Genomic DNA, 20,835 nt, shown 5'->3' on the forward strand with positions numbered 1-20,835 from the left:
GCAGGTGTGTGTCTGTGTCTGGTGAATTTTTGGTTAAAGCAAGCTTGTTCTTTATTCAGTGAAGTGGCTAGAGTATCCAGAAAATGTATTCAATATAATTAAATTACCATACTCAAGCAAAATTCAAAAGTACAGTGTTGTAAATATACTTCTAAGACTACATTTTTCCAGTAAGTTACTCAAGTAAATGTAACTGAGTAAATGCAACTAGTTACTTTGCTTTTACCCAAGTAAAAGTACATGTTCTCTAAAGGCTTTTAAAGACACTGATCATAACATCTAATTAAATATTTAACAATGTAACTAGACAAACAACAAATATGTGCAAATTATGGCATATTAAAAATTAAAATAATAATGAAAAAAAACATAACTATAAAATTTGAAGCAGAAGAAACACTACCCCCCCCCCCAAAAAAAAAGTTACTCTTGCGTCCTGGTGTGTTTTTGTAATTGCTTTAAGTCAGATTAAAATCTCGGTAAGATCCTGGTTTCTATTTATAAATCTTAGTTACTGTTTACTCTTATAATCTTAGCTAACCTGGCTTCCCCTGCCTGTCTTTGTGAATCTCAGTTCCTGTTTTAATTTGGTAGGCTGTGTTCCATTTACTTCCTGTTTTCCTGTTACCACTCTTTCTTGTCAAATTTTGGCTTGATACTTTGAGTCATTCTCATGCTGGGTTGTGCTCTGTTTTGGGTTTGTTTGCTTTGCTTTGTTGGGTTTTCTATAACCTTAAGTATTCATTGTCACATTACCAACACAGCTGTAGATTAGTACAATTAATCCTCCTGTTTTCCGTCATTCCTTGTCAAAGCATTTCTGTTATCTGCCCGTCCCTCGTTGCTTCCTCGTGTATTCATTGCCAGTATTCTCCACTTCCCTTTCCTGTCTCCTTCAGTGCCTGTAAGTCTATTTTTCTCAATAAATACTCTAAAAATTAAGAAAATATACATGTAACATCTTTAAAAAAACTGATTATTAGCCAGAACAGCAATATAAATATCAACTATTGAAGTCGGCGAGTCTATCCATATTTGAAGGCTTAAATTAAACCTAACAAAAATTATACATTTGTGAAAATAGCATAATGGAAAAGTTTTGTCTACAACTGGTTATAGCTTTAAAAAATCAAAACAGCAAAACCGTTTTTCTTAGAAAAAGATGTTTTTTTTATTTTTTTGACATATTTCAAAAGATCTGTAATTCCAGAAGCCATTTTGAGATATAGACTGTAAAAATAAAACCAATTTATTAAAAACGCTGACATAGATTTGACAAATCAGGATGAATAATGCCGTCTCTGACCTGTTTACTTAGGAATCTTTCTTTCTCTTTATCTGCCGTTTTGATCTGTGCTTTGTCTTAACCTGTTATATGATTATGAACTAAATACATTTATATACTGAGTGTGCAACATTTCCAATTCATGCATGTATCTTAGAACCTAATTTAACAGGCTATATATTATGTTACTTTAGTTTTCTATAAAGGATTAATATATATATATATATATATATATATATATATATATATATATATATATATATATATATATATATATATATATGTATATATATATAAAGCTAAAAAATCCAGATTCTACTAGTTTGTTACAAATAGTTTTTGCAAAGCCAGTTGCATACAACGCATTTTCATCTCAAGTGCAAAATGATCAAGTATAAAAGAAAAGTTGATTTGTATTTCTCTGAAAGCCTGACATATTGGAAAGTAATTAAATGCGATATCAAAGAAAGCATTGTGACATATGCTCTCCTGTAAAGGCACATGTGAGTCGTTGGGCTGAACACTCAGTTTTCTCTTGCTTGCGGCGAGCACAGGTGGTGTTACTGCTGCCCAGAAACCAGGCTGACATGGCAGGCTTTGCACAACATTTTCCCTTCCCAAGGATAGCAGCCGTGTTCGTTTGGTTCAGGGGAGAGCTGGATGCCACAGTCCTGGAGGGAAGAACAAAGACATGCCGGCTGCAGAATAACACGCATCTGCATATTTACATGTTTGTCAGTAAGTTCGTTCAGGAGACTGTCTGCAGAGTAAATACGTACCTCGCATCTGTAGCAGTTCTCATGGTAGGAGCGCCCCAGACACTCAACAGTGTAGCTATCAGTACCATCTTCTTTAGGAATGATGAGCTGGTCACAGGCACTACACATCGGAGCATATTTCCTATATACAAATAGTTTTAAATTAGAACATAAAAGTGTTCTAATTTAATTATTTATACTCTGAAATAATTAAATGGTAGTAAGTTAAAACATCCATCACAAAGTAATGTATAATTGTCATCCTTTTTCAGAACGTGATGATAATTAAACTGAAGGTCAGTCAGATTGAAGGTAAAAAGTTTTTGAGCGACTTGTTTCAAGTCTTCGCTCCTCCTGATTCAATACATTGTGTAAACACCTTGGCAGACGTTTGGGTTTGTCTCTTCCAGCTTTTAACACTCAAAGACTGAAACGTTTCACTACCTTTAAAATGCTTTTACAAGGTACAAGGTACAAGGATTTTAAACAAAATGCTACAGGGCCTGCAACACATTCTTGTTGCTAATAGCACTTGACATAATTGTTTTTTTTTTTTACCTGTAGTAGTCCTGCAGACAGTAAACTTCACCAACCTCCCCCTGAGCAAAAGCTTGTGCTCCAATTTGCTGGTTGCATGTTGTGCAGGTGAAACAGGAGGGATGGTACGTTCGCTCTATTGCACGGATTATCTGGTCGGTGATAATCTCCCCGCACGTCCAGCACAGATCCAAACTGGCCTGAAACACAGAAAAAGATTATTACCTAATAAGTTGTAATTAAATGCAAGTTGACTATAACTTGCATTTATTTGGGTATTACTTTTACCATAATGTACTGGTAAAAGTACAGAAAAGTACGACTCTCTTTCCTAATTGTATAATAACATACAAAGGTTTTACTAGCTTATTAACCACATACTTTCTTTTTAGCAGGAGAAATTTTTTTTTGAATTTTTTAAATCTGGATCAATAGTTCCAGATTATTGAAATGTCTTTCAAAGTTTTTTCTTTCCAAGTTTTTTTTTAGACCTTGACGGCTTTTTCAAAATAAAAATTTCATTCCTAGACTCTGACCAGCAGAGTGTATGAAACAGCGTCTGCTTGAAAAAGTGTTGGAACTGAAACACCATCGACTCCTGTTCTTGCTGTTGTGACTTTTTAATATTGATGAAAAATATATACTACTTCCACCGGGAGATTCTCTCACTAATAACAAGACACTTTTCCCACGTTAAAATAAGACAGTCTAGACTTAAACCAGGCTCCAAAATCTCTCTGAAAAGTTACTTGTCTGCTAGATATTTGCCCAGAAACGGACCAAATTCGTGGTATGATTTTGTGTTTTTGCAGAGTAGAAATGGATTCCTTCACCCCCATCCCTAATTAACCTTGATCTATTTTCTTGGAGGTAAATGAACAATGACCCACCTGATAGCAGTCTTCACACAGAGGGATTCCTGCCTTGTTGTAGTACTGCTTCCCAGCCAGGGGGTCGTGGCAGGATCTGCACTGGAAGCAGCCCTCGTGGTAAATCCTGTTCAGAGCTTCTATCGCAGGTTCAGAAAGGGCCATGGGTTTCCGACAGAAGCCACACAAATCTGCACAGTTGCAAATAGTAAAAGTTAAGATCAGACGATGATTCATGTTAAACTGGAAGTGTGAATAGAAACCTTGCTACCTTTGCTCTCCGTGGTCACGTCCTGGTTGTTTCTGTGAATCATGTTAGTTTCTTCGTTGTGTTTTGAGCCTCTGGTTGGTGAAAATGCTTTCACCTGAAAATGTAGTAAATAATTAACGCAAAAGGAAACTAAGACTGAATACAACAGTTGAAAGACACAATTTATTAACAACATAGAGACTCAAATATCTGTCCTGGTCCAATTATTTATTTATTTTTCCTCTTAAGACTCTCCAAATTGTTGAATAATGTTCTAAGTCTTTTTTTTTTTTTTTTGCCACAAGTGATTTTTGTTTTTTTTTTTTAATATCTTTTTGAAAAAAAAAAGAATGGTGACATTATTTATTTATTTATTATATTTTTAAAAAATGATTATTTATTTAATCTTTTATTTTATTGTTATTTTTTCAAGAAGTCACTTCTGGCAAAATAAAAATAAAAAAATCACGTAAGCCATTATTTTAGGAAGGTGACAACATATAAATGTCAACAAACTATAAACTCTTCCGTTGTTCCAAATCTATAAACTGTGTAAAATTCTCCACAGCTGTAGACGAGGTAACTGTAAATCTGGTGCAGGAAAAATCTGGACAATGAACAAATTGCAGGAAGACTTTCAAAGAAAAACACACCGACCAGTAAAACAATGGATCCACTGGTGCGATCCCTTCCCTTTTCCTTATCTTTTGTTACATTTTATTTAGTCCAGACAATAATAGAACAAAATGTTTTGAAGTACGCTATTGTGAGGAATTTGATTCACTCTTTATTTTCTTCTCAGTTTGCTGTTTCTACAAGACATGAGTTTCTTAGACTTTGCGAGTTGTTTAATGTATTCTTTAAAAAAACACCAGTATTAGAACGGTGAGTTATGATGTGAAAACCAAGGCTTTAATGGGATGCGATACCTCTTTGTTGGAAACTGGGAGCTGCTCAGGACTGTGTGGATGGAGGGGAGAGATCAGGGACGGAGGAGGAGGAGGAGGAGGAAGAGCTGCATCTTTAGAGTACGACGAAGGTAGAACGTCAGGAGGAAGAGGAGGGAAAAGCTCTGTTTGGGAGTGAAATCAACATATTCATATTTACTTTATGGGAGAAATGGTTTTATTTGAAAGGGATTGACATGACAGTGTCATAAACATGAAGGAGTCTTTATGAATGTTCATGAAGAGTCACTTGATAAATAATAACACTTTTGATGAAAAGCTGATACTTATTTTGGACTTTTGTTAACAAATGTCATTATTTACTGAATGACACTTCATGGCAACATTCATAAACATTCATGAAGAATCCTTTTAAAGTGTTACCGGTAAAACCACCCAAAATGTTTTTTTAACTATTTGCTTCTTTTTCTTTTTTGTTAAGATTTGTAGATTTTAAATATTCGCCATATCTTTGCTGATGCTGTTGTTTTCTTATGTTTCTGCCTTCAGAGGATAATTCTTTTTAATTTTTTTATGTGGCAACAAAATAATACTAAACCTAAATTAAAAGTAACGTTTCAGCTTGTTTTAAGTGACTAATTGCTTAATTTTGATATAAATGTACCAATTTCACTGGCTGACTATTTAATTTAAGAAGTAGGAAAAATGTCTTGTTATAAGTCATCAATATTTAAGAATTATTTACTTAAAACAAGTTGCTATATCTTGCAGAAAAGTTACTTGTAAGTTAGTTTTGTCTCTTTTCAAGTGTACAAAAATATTTGCAATTGAAACTAGACCAGAAATATTTGGTAATATTTGTGTTTTTGTAGTGTAGATTATAGTTTTGTTGTTTTCCTTGCACTTTTGAAGATTTTGGCACACTTTGACTGAAAGCTTGGACACCCCTGCTCTGATTAATGTCTGAAATGTTTTCCAACATGAACTCTTTTCCGTGTAGAACACCGGAGGAGGTTCGGATTAGAAATCTCTGCAATTACAAAGCAGCTTTCAGAGTGAAACGAGGAACAAACACTTTAAAACAAGCTCGGTCATGAATACCTGAAGAGTTCCTGTTTTTCTCCTGCACCTCGGCTTTGGTGGGTTCTGTTGGGGCGGGTCGGGGTTGACTCTGTGGGCCAGACGCTTTGCCCCGGGGCCCCGCACCGGTCCAGTTTCTGTCAGTGTTAGTGGGTGACGTCTCCTCTGCTCTCCGCCTGAGGGAGGAGAGGTCATCACTTGCAGCGCCGTGCTGCCTGTCTGAGCCGCTGCGGGTGTGGAGGGCCGGCTGCTGCTGCTGCTGCTGCTGTTGCTGCTGTTGCTGCTGCTGCTGCTGCGTCACGGTGGCTCGGTGAGGGGACGACAGCGTGATGAAGACGGAGGAGACCATCCTTTTCTGGGGAGCTGCTGATGCCATGGTTGAGTGAAACCCTCATACAGCCTGACTGCAGCACAGACCAGAGGTCATTACCCAGAGAGAGAGAGAGAGAGAGACACGTTAACGCCCTCAGTCAGCATTAAGAGGCAGTTCACTTTCCTCCTGAGAGGAATAATCACACACCTTCAGCTTTTATCAGACACAATGAATGGTTCAGAGGAAGTAATCTAAATCATCTGGCTCCAACTTACCTGGTACAAAAGGAGGCGTGAAGTCACGTCTTTATCTTCTTCTTTGGTCTGGATATCAGAGTTTCTGTTTTATTTCCACTTCCATGAGCTGCCTGTGAGAGAAGACTTTACTCCGGTGGAGAGGGGCGCCTATCTGCAGAAAGCCACTCCTTTTTCCTCCTCTATCTCTCCTCCCCTCCCCAGCTCTGCTGTCTGCCGACCCCTCCTCCTTTCTCTGGCTGAATGACAATCCAGCCTCCCTTCTGACCATAAAAAGTGAACAGCTAATCTCTTGCAAAGTGCAGTAAAAAAAAAAAAAAAAAAAAGAGAGAGAGAGAGAAGAAAAAAATCATGACACATTCATCCACTATGAAAACTTGGCAAACACTGGAACAGTCATACTCTTCCTCAGACGCATGTACACTCACACAGAGTTGTGCAACATGCAGTTGTACCAACAGCATTGTTTTTACAGTGTCATAAAGGGTTTTTCACCCTGACGTGGACAAGCAGACACACACAGCCAACTCCCATTTTATTATCTCTCCGGATTGGACCGTACCTGGCGTTCAGAGCAGCCTTGCAGCTCTGACTGTCCTCTGTTTCGTCTCTCCTGTACGGCTCTGCCTTATTGTCCTCTTAACCTTATTTTCACTACCTCCCTCATTGGGTCTGCCTCCTTTTTTTCTTCTTCCCCCTCTTTCCTTCTTCCCTTCCCCCACATTATATCACTTTTGGTCTTGACTCACTATCAGTATCTTGTGGCATTAGCAGCCTTTGGCCCCTGCAGAGCTCCAATTTGGGACACACCATTTGACACACTTGAACTTTTCCTGGTTATCAGCATCTCGGCGCTTTGTGGCGTATTAGTAGAGGCAAAGATGTGTGGAGCAATCAAAACGCCGGACTGAATCCGTCATATCAGGGCTGCTGATCAGCAAATATTATGGCTACTTTCAGAAGTCTGTGACGTCCACGCCGCTCCTTCAAAGCTAAAAAAGGAGTCTTGGAAACCGAGCAGATTTGGGGGCGTGCAGAGAGGGTTAACAGGAGATGGCGATGAGGAGAGTGATGGGGGTCTCTGTTGTTCCAGCTCTGTGGAAAGGAATGCTGCGGTGATGTCACGGCTGCAGGAGGGAGCATGCCCACGGATGATACAGTCCCAGGACCCGCAGGCTCCGCCCCCTTCCAGCCCAAATCCTCATTAAACCCTGTGAACCTCCTTCTGCACCCTGACTTTTCATTTCTGACCTGCCGTCAGAGCAGAGTAGCTTTTCACCGCATTTTGTTCCCTCAACACCCAGGAAAGACTAAAACGAACAAAAGGGAGAAAAACAAACGAGATTCACAGGAAACAGTAAAAGAAGATTTAGGATTTTATTTGTTGGAAGCTAGCTTATACAATTATGAAATCATTCTCACTAATTGCAAATGGTCTGACAGACATGCACAGTTTTTAATCAGCCAACCTCATTGCATACTGTTTTATCATAATTACACAGTATTTATGTTAAAAGTTTGCCCTTTATTCTGTTTTTATTCTATATTTTATATTCCATCTTTGTGTGATTTTATATCCCTTTGGTGTTATTGCACAGAAGTAAAGGATATTTCTATGTCTATAATCGTAAAAAATTACAAACAAATGATTTGTGGAGTGAAATCTACTGGTATAAGGGAAACATTTCCCTCTAAACAAATCTGTTGCTCGTCTACTACCCTTTATACGGTTTCTTTTTTTTTTGAAAGAACATTTTCTCTAAAGTCCGTTCAGTTTATTTATTTAAAACAAATGCGATTGGTACAAAACTTAGCAAACAGAAATGAAACTGAAATTTCAGACTGGTTGATGGAGAGCATCAATTTTAAAGTTGTGCCCCTAAATTCTTAGTTGGATTTTGGTGTGGACTTTGACTAGGCCATGTTTGTTTTTGTTTTTTATTCTGTTGTAGCTATGGATACGTGGTTAGGGTCTGATAAAAGGTGAACCTCTGTTTCAGTCTCCAGTCTTTTGGAGCCTGTTCCTGCTGAAGTAAAGGATCCACGCAGCATGAAGCTGCCACTACCCAATGAAAATGGTGCCGTACTTTATTATTATTATTATTATTATTATTATTATTATTATTATTATTATTATTATTATTATTATTATTATTATTATTATTATTATTATTATTATTATTATTATTATAAGTCTTTACATTTTCTTCTTATTGCTACTTACATATATTTCTTTTAAGTAGGAACATGCAGTTGTTTAATCAGAAACAGATTTACACCTTGCTGAAATGTGATGAATTGATTATTGAAATAATTGTTAACTAATTTAGTCATTGATTAATCATCAACTGGAGGATACAGACTTAAAAAAAAAACAATTTCTGAAAGAACGACATTCTCAGAGCAGTAATTAAACCAAAAAAGGTTCAAAAATTATATACATTTTGCATTTAAGTAAAAAATATACCCGTCTGTAAATATTTTATACCCAAAGTGGCAGAGCTTTAACTTCACCTGGTTCTCTTGTTGTATTTATAGTTTTATACAAAAAAGGGTTTAATGAAAAATCTGCAGAATGTGAAGTTATTTTACACCTGATTAATTGATTGCTACAATAATCATGACCCAGAAGCCTTAGATTGCATTAGTTGCTCATTGCGATTTTCTTAATGATTCTCATCTGAGTGAAAACAAATCATAGTTATAAAAGGAGCCCCACATCTGTTTGTACGTATGATAACGATTGTTCCCTGGGAAGGTGAAGAATTCGCCTCAGATCGATGGTGGCAGATTAGTTGACCGACTGAATGTACAGTAGCATAACTCAGAGCTGTGGTAATATCCGCTACTCCTGGAAAGATAGAATAATCCTTTATCCCACGTTATTTTATTTCTAAAAAACTTGTAAATTGTTATTTCACGAGAAAGTTTCTCATGAAAGCATCTGGACCTGCAAGATGCTGGGCAAGAAATAAGATTAAAAGGTTTTCCTGTGAGCTCATGTAGTAGAGAAAAAGTTGATAACATGTGGGAGCAATCAGGGAACCATGGAGGTAGAGCGAGACTTCACTGACGGTATGCTTAAAGATTTCCTTTTTCTGCAGAAATATTCAAAGGTGAATTGTGTAAAAATGTCACGACTTCTACTAAAATAAATCTGGGCATCATTGAAACATTAACATTTTTCTGTAAGTTAGTATAACAGGTTGAGCTTCACGAGCCGATGGTTTATGCATTCAGAACGTTTTCAGTATTTTATAACTTTTTGCATTTCCATAAGAAGTTTGACTAAGATATAAGAAATAAGAGATTTAAAATTTTTCTTTCAGCTTGGAAGGAAACAGAAATGTTTTCCTTTTGGTTACCAACTACATATTAAAAACTATCGCCTTCTCCTTCTTGTCCGAACTTTGTTTTATTTCAAAAACCACTCACCAATTCCAAACTAAATTCAGAGCATTTCTAGAAGCGCTCAGCCCGTTCCTCTGACTCACGATGGTGTGTTTGCTAACCATCTTCTACTGTATTCCCATCCTTGATCTGTGGCAGGTCCTCTGTTTGTCCTGGTTGTGTTCTCGTTCTTCCTTAAAAAAAACCCCAAACAAGACAAGTTTGAGCAGTCGTTTTTAAGTTTCTCATAACGGAGCGGTTTAACAATCCAAGACAGGAAGGACCTTTAACGCGGCCTGCAGCAGATCCTCAGAAGGCAGCAGACAGACTCCTTCTCCCAGAAAAGCGATGAGGATGTGGAGAACGTCTGTCCAGTTTCCCACTGCCAGCATGAGAACCAGCAGGCCTCCCAGTCGCAGCACCACGGTGCGCAGCAGGGTCTCTGTGATGCTCAGCCGATGTTGTTCCTCTGTAAATTAAAAGAAAAATCCATCCAGCTTCTGTGCACCACAAATCTGGAACAAACGTCCAGAAAACTGCAAAACAGCCGTAACACTGATTTCCTTTAAACCAAGACTAAAAACTGATTTTTAGAGCTGCTTTTGAAGCATAATGAATTAAAAACTGACCTACATCTTTGATGTATAGGATTTTTTTTTTAATCAAAGCGTAATATTTGTTCAGTTCCTGACTGCATTGTGTTTTCTTCATGGCTTTGCAATTTTGTCTTTCTATTAAGTAAAGCACCTTGAACCGCATTGCCATACAAATAAACTTGATTGATTGAATAGTTTTTCAAGGTGTTACTTTTGTTATTATTAGTCACCTAGTTAGTTTAACATGCTTAGTTAAATAACCTGTGTGGATATTGACTGTAAATGTTTAAAACAAACACTCAAGGCCATCAGCTAATCTTGAGTATGGATCAATCTTTAACTGGATGTTTTCCATAAAAAAAACCCAACTTTTTTTATCACAAGTTTAAAAAAAATAACCCAACTTTAGCATGTATGATTTGCTACCACACCATATCTGATTAGACTTTCAGTGAATGCTATTTGAATATACTTCTTAAATAGTTATATATTTATTAATTTCTCCCCACTAATGCTCATCAATTTAAATGTATTTCCCTGTACTACCTTAACATTATGTTTTAGTTTTTTATTACATTTTGTATTTGTGTAGATTCAGATCCTGTCATTAATTTGTTTCTTTGTTTAATTGCAATTATTCTATTGCTATTTAAAATTTTTGTATTATTATAGCTTCAGAGTCTGTCATTTAGTTGTTTTTTGTTGTTTTTAATTGCTATTTTTTAAAAACCATTTCTTTCTAGTGTGTGCACTAGAACAGGGATAAACAACTTTTTTTTATTAATACAGCCTTATTTGCATTCACTCCTATAAAATCCAACAAATTTAAAGCAGAAAAACCTACATGAACGTTTAAAAAAACACTTACCAAAATTGACTAAATGTTTATTTTGTATTCAACCAAAATTTTATTCCAAATACGAACTTTTAGAAGGAAGAAAACATGAGAATATATTCTTTTCCTTGACTGAAAAATTATATTTTTCTACTGTGGAAATTGTATCCATATTTTGTATGAAAACACTTTAAATAATGCCCAAAAACTACCATTTTTAGTTATCTTTGTATTTAAAAACACTACTCAGTTCTGCATTATTTTGGCTAAAGTTACTGAAAGACAATGTGAGGAGCCACGTGTGGCTGCAGATCGCAGACAAAAATAGAAAATCATCGCTTTAATCAGCTGCTCTGAGCATCTTCACCTTGGTTGTAGGCCACCAACATGGTGTAGCAGAGAGTGAGCAGAGTCCAAAACTTCATCGCATCCTTCTGCGATAAAAAGTGCTCGTAAACCGTGGTGGAGGAAGCCACAGCTGCTGTACCAAAGGCCAAGATAACCACTCTTTGCAGCGAGGCCAGCATGGTGTGTCCAGAGGTTAGGAGACTGATGCACTTCCCACAGTAACCATCGGTCCTGTGCAGCGGGAACAGCCTGGCCACATGGCGCCACAGACCGCTGCTGTAGCTCGCAAATGCCCAGCTGAGCGCAGCGGCCAGGAGCAAGCCGAAGGAGCTGTGTAGCGCCCCCTGATGGATGAAGGCCAGAGTGCAGGTGAGGCTGCAGCCCAGAGAGAACTGGCTCTGGATCAGGAGCAGCTCCAGACCTCTGGACCCGCCGTCCTGAATTCAGACAGACCGGAAACGAGTCCAAACATGAGGCACCCAAAAACAGCATGGAAAATGTTTTTACTTTTTAAATACATTAGTTTATTAGAATTTTTAATAGGAGCCATTCATACATTAGTTATTTTTGGTGCTTTATAACCTTTTCTGATTAAATGTAAATGATGTTTTGTAGGTTCTGTTATAATCTGGGGTTGTTTGAGTTGGTTTTGGGTTTTGTTCTGTTCTGTGTTCCTTAATTCCTTTCCTTTGATTAGATCAGACATATTTCTGCTTTTCTTTGGTATTTCTAGTTTATTATGTTCATTTAGTAATTCCTTGTTATCTCTGTCTGGGTCTCTCTTTCTCTCTCTCAGCAACAATCTTATTTATCAGGGTCACAAATCTTGTGTGTAATTTTCCTCACCTACAAGATCAGCCTCTATGACAAATAAATTAATTTTGCGAACTCACCTGTCGGGCGGAGGCCATTGCAGAAACGGCTCTGAGGGAAAACTCCAGCACGATGAGAGAGGAAACCCTGCAGCCCACCAGAGAGAGGACGCCAGTCAGACACCAGAACTGGACCGCCGCTCTCCATTTCCTCCTCAGAGGATTTCTAGAGGAAGACAACCTCCGTCTGTCTCCATTTTGGGTGTCAGGATCACTGAGCGCAAAGGAAATTCAAAAATAACTAAACAAAATTTTAAATATTTTCCTTGTTTCTACAATAAACTCACCTGCATGCTAGAATGAAATTGTAAACTCTCATCAGATTATAGAGGACTGAAACGCCACAGGCTCCTACCAGTCCTGCAATAGAAACGGGAAAAGTACATCAGAGTAAAAAGCGCTAAAATGAAATCGTTATAACCTCACCTTTAAAAAAACAATCAACTGGATTTGAATCGAAAGGAGTCCATTGACAAAGGTCCAGGATCCAAACGAACGGGTAAAAGATGTTCATGTTTCTCCTCATTACTCGTTTCCACTCATGTCATCTGAACGCTCTCCAGCAAAACGTTTCTCTGACCGAGTTTCTCCTGCTGAGGAGCCGAGCTTCTGGCCGGTCAAAGGTCAAACAGCTTGACTCCTGTTGTCACTCTAAACAAATTTCAATGAAAAAGGTTGAAAGTCCCCTGAAAAGATAAGATTGTTTTAAGCAAATAAACACTGAACAATGCGGTCTGAGTTTACGTCTGGTTTTATTATTTTGTTAAAGTATCTTTTAACTGATTTTCTGTATTTGTACAATGTCTTTAATATTTAAGACGCCTATCATTAAAATGTTTAATTATTGTCATATTTCTAATAAAGAATCTTTTAACACTGTCTGGAAAGTTTTCCTTCTATCAGTTTCCTGATTTATTTTTAGTAGCAACTTCTCATGTATTTCCACTTTAGGAACATTTTTCCAGGTATAATTATTAACCTCTACATCTTCATCTACCAGGTAAAACTAATTTCACAATTCAACATTTATCCCAGAAATCCTCGCCTGTCAGATGCATTGTTGATATTACTCAGAATTTTCTGAACTTTTCAGAGCATTCTCATCATTTTAATTCTTAGAGGTGAATTATGAACCTGAAAGCAGGAGGAACGGGACACAATGATTTAAAAATATTGTTTCTGTTTCTAAACAAACCATTTATTTAATCCTCTGAGTTCAGTCAGTTTATTCAGCTGTAACAATCACAAGTCTTAAAGATACTATGGACTGAAATTAGCACATCTTTGGTGTTTGGACAGTTATTTTCACGTCTTTTAAACTGTTTTTTGCTTTTATACGCAGGTAAACATGCAGACTTTGCACATTTTTCTAATTATCCTACCTATCCTTTTCAGAATGCTATTTACATTAACTGCAGAGTATTTTTATAATTTTGTCCTTTCTGTGCAATAAGTTATTGTTAATTTTTATCTTTTTGTGAACCAACATGTTTTGACGGCCTGTCACTTCACTGTTGGTGCACCTGAACATTAAAAGCTATTTCTATTCTAGTTGACGATCAAAACCTGAACAGTAAAGAGCCAGAAAGAGACTGAAGGTTCTGGGTAACCACATCTGAAAGGAACAATACTGAAACTGCTTTTGCTCGCAGGTGTATTCCAAAGACAAAACGCAGTATCATTTTTGGTAATATTTACAAAACAATATGTTTATTATGATTACTTACAAAAGTTAAAGGGTCTGGAGTTCCCAGTGTTAAAAAGCTTTAATAAAAAGAAAAAACCTTGAAGGAAATTAGATTCTCTGCTTTGCAGGATCTTTCTTCTTGCATGAACAAACAAACAATAAACAATAAGCCAAGAGAAAAACACATAAAAATCTGACAAACCCAGGAGTGCATGTGATGAAAAACAGTTTGTGTTTTAGCCAGACCTTTTCCTTCCACTCAACCTTCTCTGTGAGCAAGAAGCCATTCTTTGTAAAACCTGATCAATGGGTTTATATTCTTCATTAAACTCTCGATTGAGTGTTGTACAGAGTTTGATCGTCTTCCACATCAGACGTGCAGCTAAAGCTAAAAGATGCTAGTCTGAGAACATAGAGGAACAAATAACAATGGACATTCTGCTACCGGCTCTGTTTGATCATCAGTATTTGTGCAAATATTCTGAGCTTCTCTCCTTGCAGCCGCTGGTTGAAAACAATCAGAAAGCGGCAGAAATGTCAAGTTTTGGATGAACTTCAGAGTCCCTTGGTGACGCAGTCCCTCTCATGTCCCAGAGGCTCCTGTCCTTCAGCTCAGAGTTTTTCTCTATTTGTCTTTGACAGCTTGTTGCCTCATCAGGTCCCAGAACAGCATGCTGAGCACCGTGTGCGGGGCCAGCCGCAGGAACACGGGGCCCATGCCTTTATACAGCCCCAGCAGGCCCTCGGCTCGGCACACCTTGAGCAAACAGTCGGTGAACCCGTGGTACAGGCGGCCCTGCGGAGCGGATCACAACCCGGTAAGTTCCCCTTTGACCTTTGGAAGAGGTCACCCTAAAAACACACAAACATCTCGGGAGGGATCGTCCAAACTCACTTTGCGAAACTCGTCAACTGGCTGGTTGTAGAGGCGCGTGCTGATCACGTCGAACGGAGTCATGGTGATCGCCACGGCAACGCCGCTGATGGAGGCAGCGATCAGCGCTGTTAGCCAAGCGTTGGCACGAAAGCACTGCAACGAGAGGAGGGAGCTGGTGATATGAAGGCAACTGACGCCTGATTCAGGTATCGATACTGATCAATCAATCAATCAATCAATCAATTTGCTTATTTAGACCCAGAAAGGGAAATTTATTCACAACAAGTAATGATGACGGCCAACACCTGCACATTATTAGATAAACTTTTATCTAATAAAACAAAGATAAGAGTTTATTATTATCAGTTGATTTGTAGAAAAGGATGAATCTGCAGCTAAAAGAAATATTTCAGCTCTTTTTGCTTAACATGAATGCAGAGTTGATCAGTTCATTATTATTTTCAGATTAACCAATTAATTAATGGATAACAAAAGGTGCTTAAAAAGAGATTTCTTAAATTATTTTTCACAGAATTTGAAGCAGGTGAAACTAAAACAGCCACTTGAAAAATTCTGGATAGAAAATATTTAAATACAATACTTGGGGTTTTTAAAAATACATATATTTTTTTTTTATCTTAAATGCAAAATGTATGTAAAATATTTTTTAGAATATGATTTTCTCTTTTGGCATTTTTTGAGCCTGTATACGCCAGTTAATGACTAATCAAAGAGAAATTTAGTTGATTCATTTTGATTAATTCGCTTACATGTACGGGGAGAAATGTCAGGTAATTTACTGTGTGAACCTGAGAATGTGACACCCAGCCCTTGGCGGAGGTGAAGGTCGCCAGCTGAGCTGCTGACCCCACCATGACCCGAGGAACTGCCCCGTTTACCCCCCTCCACAGCCCAGTCAGACCGTCTCTTCTATAGATGGTAACAAAGGCATCAGACACACCCTGAAGAAAAAGAAATGGTTAGAAAGATGCGGTGCTTAGTTTGTATTTAAATCAAACTCTATAGAGATTTGGCCTTTATTTCGTTCGAATTAAAGTGTTGAAACACAATTTCCTTTTGTTTCAACTTCACTGAAAATCACAGAATGACTTAAGAGAGACAATCTGAATAAAAACAGACTAAATGAAGCAGTAATGATTTTACGGTATTTGAGTTTTACGTTAAATTACAAGTACATGAAAATTAATTTGGATATCATGAAAAAGTTCAATATATTTGGTCACTTATTTCATCCAGAATCAAATGTGAAATTCAACAACACTACACTGTAAAAAAAAAAAAAGTAATAAAAACATTTCTCTAATTTACGGTAAAATACCGGCCGCTGTGATTGCCAGAATTTTACAGATTTGATCAAATTTACATATTTGCATATTTACATATTTAAAATTTGTATTTATCGTATAGAAAAGTCTGGCAAACACAGCTGCTGGTATTTTACCATAAATTACCATACCTTATTTTTTACAGTGCAGTCATGTAAAGGGACTTTACACAATAAAATCATTTCAATCCAAACATGCATATGCTCCAGTTTAAGCTCAGTTTATTATTCAAATTAGTTTAAAATTTGTTCTGTTATATCCAACACTTGCACCTCTATCAAACCTAATGAATTTTTTTTTTAATGACAAACATTTCTAAACACAATGCTCTGATATTTTTCTTACCAGATGGTTGTGTTGGTGGCCAACAGCGATTGCATCCACAGTCTGAGCTTGCAGGTGAGTCTTCACCTGTGGAGAAAAAAAACACAGTGCAAAGTCTTAAACTTCTTTATTTCTCTGACGATTACTGAAGTGCAGATAGAATAAAGGCCTGTATGTTGTAGGAACAAAACAAACACAGCTGATAGTGACAAATGAGCCGCAGGCCACAAAACATTAAAATAGTCACTTAAATACAGAGTGTGGACGACTGTAAAACTCCTCACTCTGTTTGCTTACAGTAGGACCCAGATGGGGCCGCGGCACGCATGTCAAAGAAGAGACGTTCAATTTAGAGAGCTGGATACAAACAGTATCGTCTTTCCATGACGGTGCAAAATGTTTGGTGGCTCAGAATGCATGGAGTAAAAGCTGAAGCAGAGAAACAGCGAACCGGTCAGGAAAATCCTCAAACGGAGCAGATAATAGAGGAAAGGTCGGGTTATATTAAAATACTCCCTTACAGTAAATGTAATTTAAGACTCATCAAACAAACACATTCAGACAGAGCTGCTCTACTGGGACAGAAATAGAACAAAGACATCTGAGAAGACCCGAGCGGACATCTCTTGTTTTGGTTTCCTCGGTCAAAAGGAGAGACCAACACCAATATATGATATACAAGCTGTAATCAGTCTTTTTTTTTTCTGCTAAAATATGCAGCTAAACAATTGGTGTGTATTGTGTCAAGACTGTTAAAAACTAAAGTAGCAACAAGCCGGGTCATGCAGAGTCATTCCTCAACTGCACATCCGGTTTTCAAAGAATTATTTCTAGCATCACAAAACCTTTAGCGGTATTTCTACTGATCCTGCTGCTAACCCAACAAGTAAAAACAAGCAACACAACACTGGAGAGGATCGTATTGGCCAACAGGATCGAGTTTCAGCTGTGGAGCTTTATTTTCAGTGAAGATAAAAAAGTACAAAAATTTACTTATTTGTTATCATAATTAGACTCAAAAGTAGCAGATTGCTACATGCTAAGGTGTAAAAATGTGACGTCCTGCTTTGAGATCAAAGTCCTAGAATATTCACAGATAGAAATGTGGTTTTCTACAGTATGTTTGTATCTCTCCTGGTCTAAAATGGAACAAAATACGATGTCATACTTTGGTCTCAGTCAAGGCTGACAGGCTTTGACCTCCAGAACTGAGGAAATATCTGCAAGCAAATATCTACTGGACTGAACCGGGCCCTGTCTGCAGTCGGAGCGACAATTAAAACATTTAAAGCAACTAAAAGCTTAGAAAACAAAGCTCTGCACATGTTTTTACCATTGATGTCCATATTTATGGAGGCTGTCGTCTGTTCCTGTCAGAGAACAGATACTGACCAAAGTCTTTCTTAGCACTCTGTTTTTTTTCAGCTGCGTCTGCAACGTTGGTTGTTCATTAACTAATTTGGTTTTCTTTACCACCTGTACATGTGTGTTGATTCTGTCTGCCTTCCTATTTCACACATGAGAAACATAAACAGAGTAAGAAGAAACCTGCAACTACCCAACAAATAATTCATCAAATTAATATCTATTGTATTGATTAGATACAAGAAATCATTTTGAAAATGTATCAACATTTTTATAAGTGCCTATGATTTTTCAAACATATAGTAATGATGATTATTATTATTATTCTTTACATAGAGATATTATCTAAGTGTATGATGTTAAAGAGTAAAAATATTTTAATTAAATTTGCTGTTCCAAATTTATTGAAGTATTTAACATTTTAGCTAACTAATATATGAATAATAAAAAGTCACATTTAACGTCATATGAGCACAAATACAGAAAGTTTCCTTGCAAATATTTCTAAATTAGCATCATTAAATCAGTGATTCCCAAAAACAATCCCAAAATCTTGGATGTTCAATGTTATTTAATTTTAATTAGCACTTAATGAACACAAAGAAATCTATTTATTAATATTTTAGTGGTTTGGAAATCAGTTTCAGAAATACAATCTGGCACAACCAGCGCTTTAGGACATTCATGAACTTGATGTGGCCCAAAGTGAAAATTAATTTGACACCTCTCTCTTAGAATATCTCCAAATATTTGGGATGACCAAATAAAAAAATAAAGGTTATAAAACAAAACCAGAACAATCCAGTTGTTTTACATCTTCTGATTTTCTTTTAAGGTTTTAACCCTGCAAAACCTCACTCTGTCAACCCATAAAAGGCTGCAGAGAAGCACAGCAGTTTGAGTCTTTATATAGGATGAAGTTCACTGTCTTAGAAAAAGTGCTTTTAGTCAGAGGCTTCTTCAAATTTGCTGTAATACAGACTGCTACAGGAGATCCTTCCTGCTCACAGCCATCGCCATCTACATCTTTTGAATTAATAAGAGTGACAACAACCTTTAATTTCCCTTTAGGATCAATAAAATATTTTTGAACCTGGATCTACCAACCAGATAGGCAGGAGAGGCGATGAGGGCCCCCAGGGCCCCGGCCCCGGCCCCTGACAGCAGGCTGCCTCCATGAAACGCAGTGATGCCCAGAGAGTCACAGCAGGAGTAAGAGCCCAGCCTCACTCCGTTCATCACGGCCTGGTAGATGAGCCCCGCCGAGAGCCCTTTCTGGAGGCCCCGGAGCCCATCTGTGCGGCCCACCACCCAGAGGGCCTGCAGGACCCCCCTGTAGTGGATCTGGTAGGACCCCCGAGCGCAGAGCTCCCCCTGAAGCTGCAGACGCGTCTTCACAACCTCCAGCGGATTGGTGAACACGCAGGCCGCACAGCAGGCCAGAGCACCCAGCGCAAAGTCCAGAGGGGGCCAGACGGCCGGAGGGGGCCCCAAAACACTGCGGGGGACGGCAGGAGAAGCCATCCTGTGGGAGAATGCTGACTCTTTGGGGGAAGTTTCCAGCAGCTGGGCGCTGGTCATCCCTTAGTGGTCCATACAGAGCAGAGGAAGAGGAGGGTGCAGTTTATCAGCTGCAGGGATGAATTATTGTCTGCTTTGCATGTTTGTGTCTGTTACAGAATGACACTGCGCCACTCTGCTGCCCTCTCTATCTCACTCCTCTTCACTTCCTAGTCTTCATTATTAAGTGAACACTTCTCACGTCTGAGTTTTGGCAGGTTTACAAAAAGCCCAAGAACGAAGCTTCACTTATTCCCACAACATCGAGGATGACGGAAAATCCTCCTGAAATGATAAATATTCACACTGAAAAAAACACAGAGGATTTGTGGTCTAGTTTCTAGTACACTTGAAATAGGACTAAACTGACTTGCAAGTAACTTTTCACCAAGATATAAGACCTTGTTTTACTAGAAAACTATTAGTTTCACTGGAAGATTATTTAACTTATAACATGGAGAAAATGTCTTACTGTAAGTGAAATAATCTGCCAGTGGAACTAGTAATAATTTATCTATATTATGGACATATTTACTCAAAACAAGCTTCTACATCTTGCTGAAATGTTACCAGCAGTATACAGTGTCCTATTCCAAGTGTACCAAAATATTTGAACTACAACACCTGGCAAGATTTCTGCTCAGATCAAAACGCTTTCATCTCTTTGACTTTCTGAACAGTAGCTCAACAGAATGCTCAAACATCTACAACAACAGTAAAACTGGCCGGAAGTAGATTTACCTGCAGGTATGAGAAACCACTTATCTCCGGTGTGTGCTGACTTTCCTCTGAGCCCCACAGACTTCAGTCTGCAGCTCCATTCTTCCTCGTCTCATTGTAAACATGTGTCCTCAGCACATTCATTGTTGCAGACTCCTCCCTCTGCCCCGCGCCGCAGCCAATGCAGGCCCGGCGCAGCCTGCCACATCACCGCTGGCCCCGGCCTGCACGAATCAGAGGCCGGAGCGGCGCTCGGCCCCAGCGCTGCTCCTATCGGAGCTCTCTGGGTAAAAGGTTAGCGTGTGGGTGAGGAGAAAGCAGGGCAGAGTCGTTCAGTGTCAACAAACAGGAGAAACCTGCTCCCAACAGTGTAATGTGGGTAATCCCACCAGCAAAACAAACAGATAAACTCGTTTTATTTATCTGCACTTCATGTGCTTCTTTTCCTGAATTGGTTTCTTTCTACTCTAATCTAGTTATTTGTTGATTTATTTTTTACGTGTGATTCCTTTAGCTAATTTTGAAACATGTTTTCAAAGCTTGAAAGCATTTGTGATGAAACTTGATCTGAATGCTTGAAGTTTAGATGACTCATCTTTCTCCGTACTTCCTGTAGCGTGTAAAGCAGCCGCTAGATGTCGCTACTTCCCTTGGCGCAAGC

The 20,835-nt window shown here is 38.2% G+C and overlaps 3 protein-coding genes across 4 annotated transcripts; all 3 read right to left on the reverse strand.

Moving 5' to 3' along the window:
- Window positions 1–1,146: 1,146 nt before the first annotated feature.
- On the reverse strand, window positions 1,147–6,437 carry fblim1 (filamin binding LIM protein 1). Its single transcript, XM_044123149.1, has 8 exons — window positions 6,276–6,437; window positions 5,709–6,091; window positions 4,629–4,771; window positions 3,721–3,814; window positions 3,471–3,640; window positions 2,602–2,780; window positions 2,065–2,185; window positions 1,147–1,956 (listed from the first exon to the last, which is right to left on the reverse strand). Exons 2-8 carry the CDS (start codon window positions 6,061–6,063, stop codon window positions 1,846–1,848), a joined length of 1,173 nt encoding a protein of 390 aa, XP_043979084.1. The 5' UTR covers window positions 6,064–6,091; window positions 6,276–6,437; the 3' UTR covers window positions 1,147–1,845.
- A 2,048-nt stretch (window positions 6,438–8,485) lies between these two features.
- On the reverse strand, window positions 8,486–13,508 carry LOC122834592 (transmembrane protein 82-like). The gene is made up of 5 exons (XM_044123157.1): window positions 12,583–13,508; window positions 12,317–12,509; window positions 11,443–11,860; window positions 9,929–10,113; window positions 8,486–9,838 (listed from the first exon to the last, which is right to left on the reverse strand). The coding sequence occupies exons 1-5, from the start codon at window positions 12,612–12,614 to the stop codon at window positions 9,773–9,775; spliced, it is 894 nt and encodes a 297-aa protein (XP_043979092.1). The 5' UTR covers window positions 12,615–13,508; the 3' UTR covers window positions 8,486–9,772.
- A 284-nt stretch (window positions 13,509–13,792) lies between these two features.
- Window positions 13,793–20,370, reverse strand: slc25a34 (solute carrier family 25 member 34). 2 transcript variants are annotated; one of them, XM_044123156.1, is made up of 6 exons: window positions 20,196–20,370; window positions 19,002–19,739; window positions 16,551–16,616; window positions 15,669–15,821; window positions 14,878–15,012; window positions 13,793–14,778 (listed from the first exon to the last, which is right to left on the reverse strand). In XM_044123156.1, exons 2-6 carry the CDS (start codon window positions 19,473–19,475, stop codon window positions 14,608–14,610), a joined length of 999 nt encoding a protein of 332 aa, XP_043979091.1. In that variant the 5' UTR covers window positions 19,476–19,739; window positions 20,196–20,370; the 3' UTR covers window positions 13,793–14,607. The 2 variants fall into 2 exon arrangements, with proteins under 2 accessions (XP_043979091.1, XP_043979090.1); XM_044123155.1 differs by having other exon boundaries at window positions 13,801–14,778; window positions 15,630–15,821; window positions 20,196–20,334.
- Between the last annotated feature and the right edge of the window lie 465 nt (window positions 20,371–20,835).

The sequence above is a fragment of the Gambusia affinis genome, linkage group LG07 (genome assembly GCF_019740435.1).
Source record: "Gambusia affinis linkage group LG07, SWU_Gaff_1.0, whole genome shotgun sequence".
In the NCBI taxonomy this organism is placed as follows: domain Eukaryota; kingdom Metazoa; phylum Chordata; class Actinopteri; order Cyprinodontiformes; family Poeciliidae; genus Gambusia; species Gambusia affinis.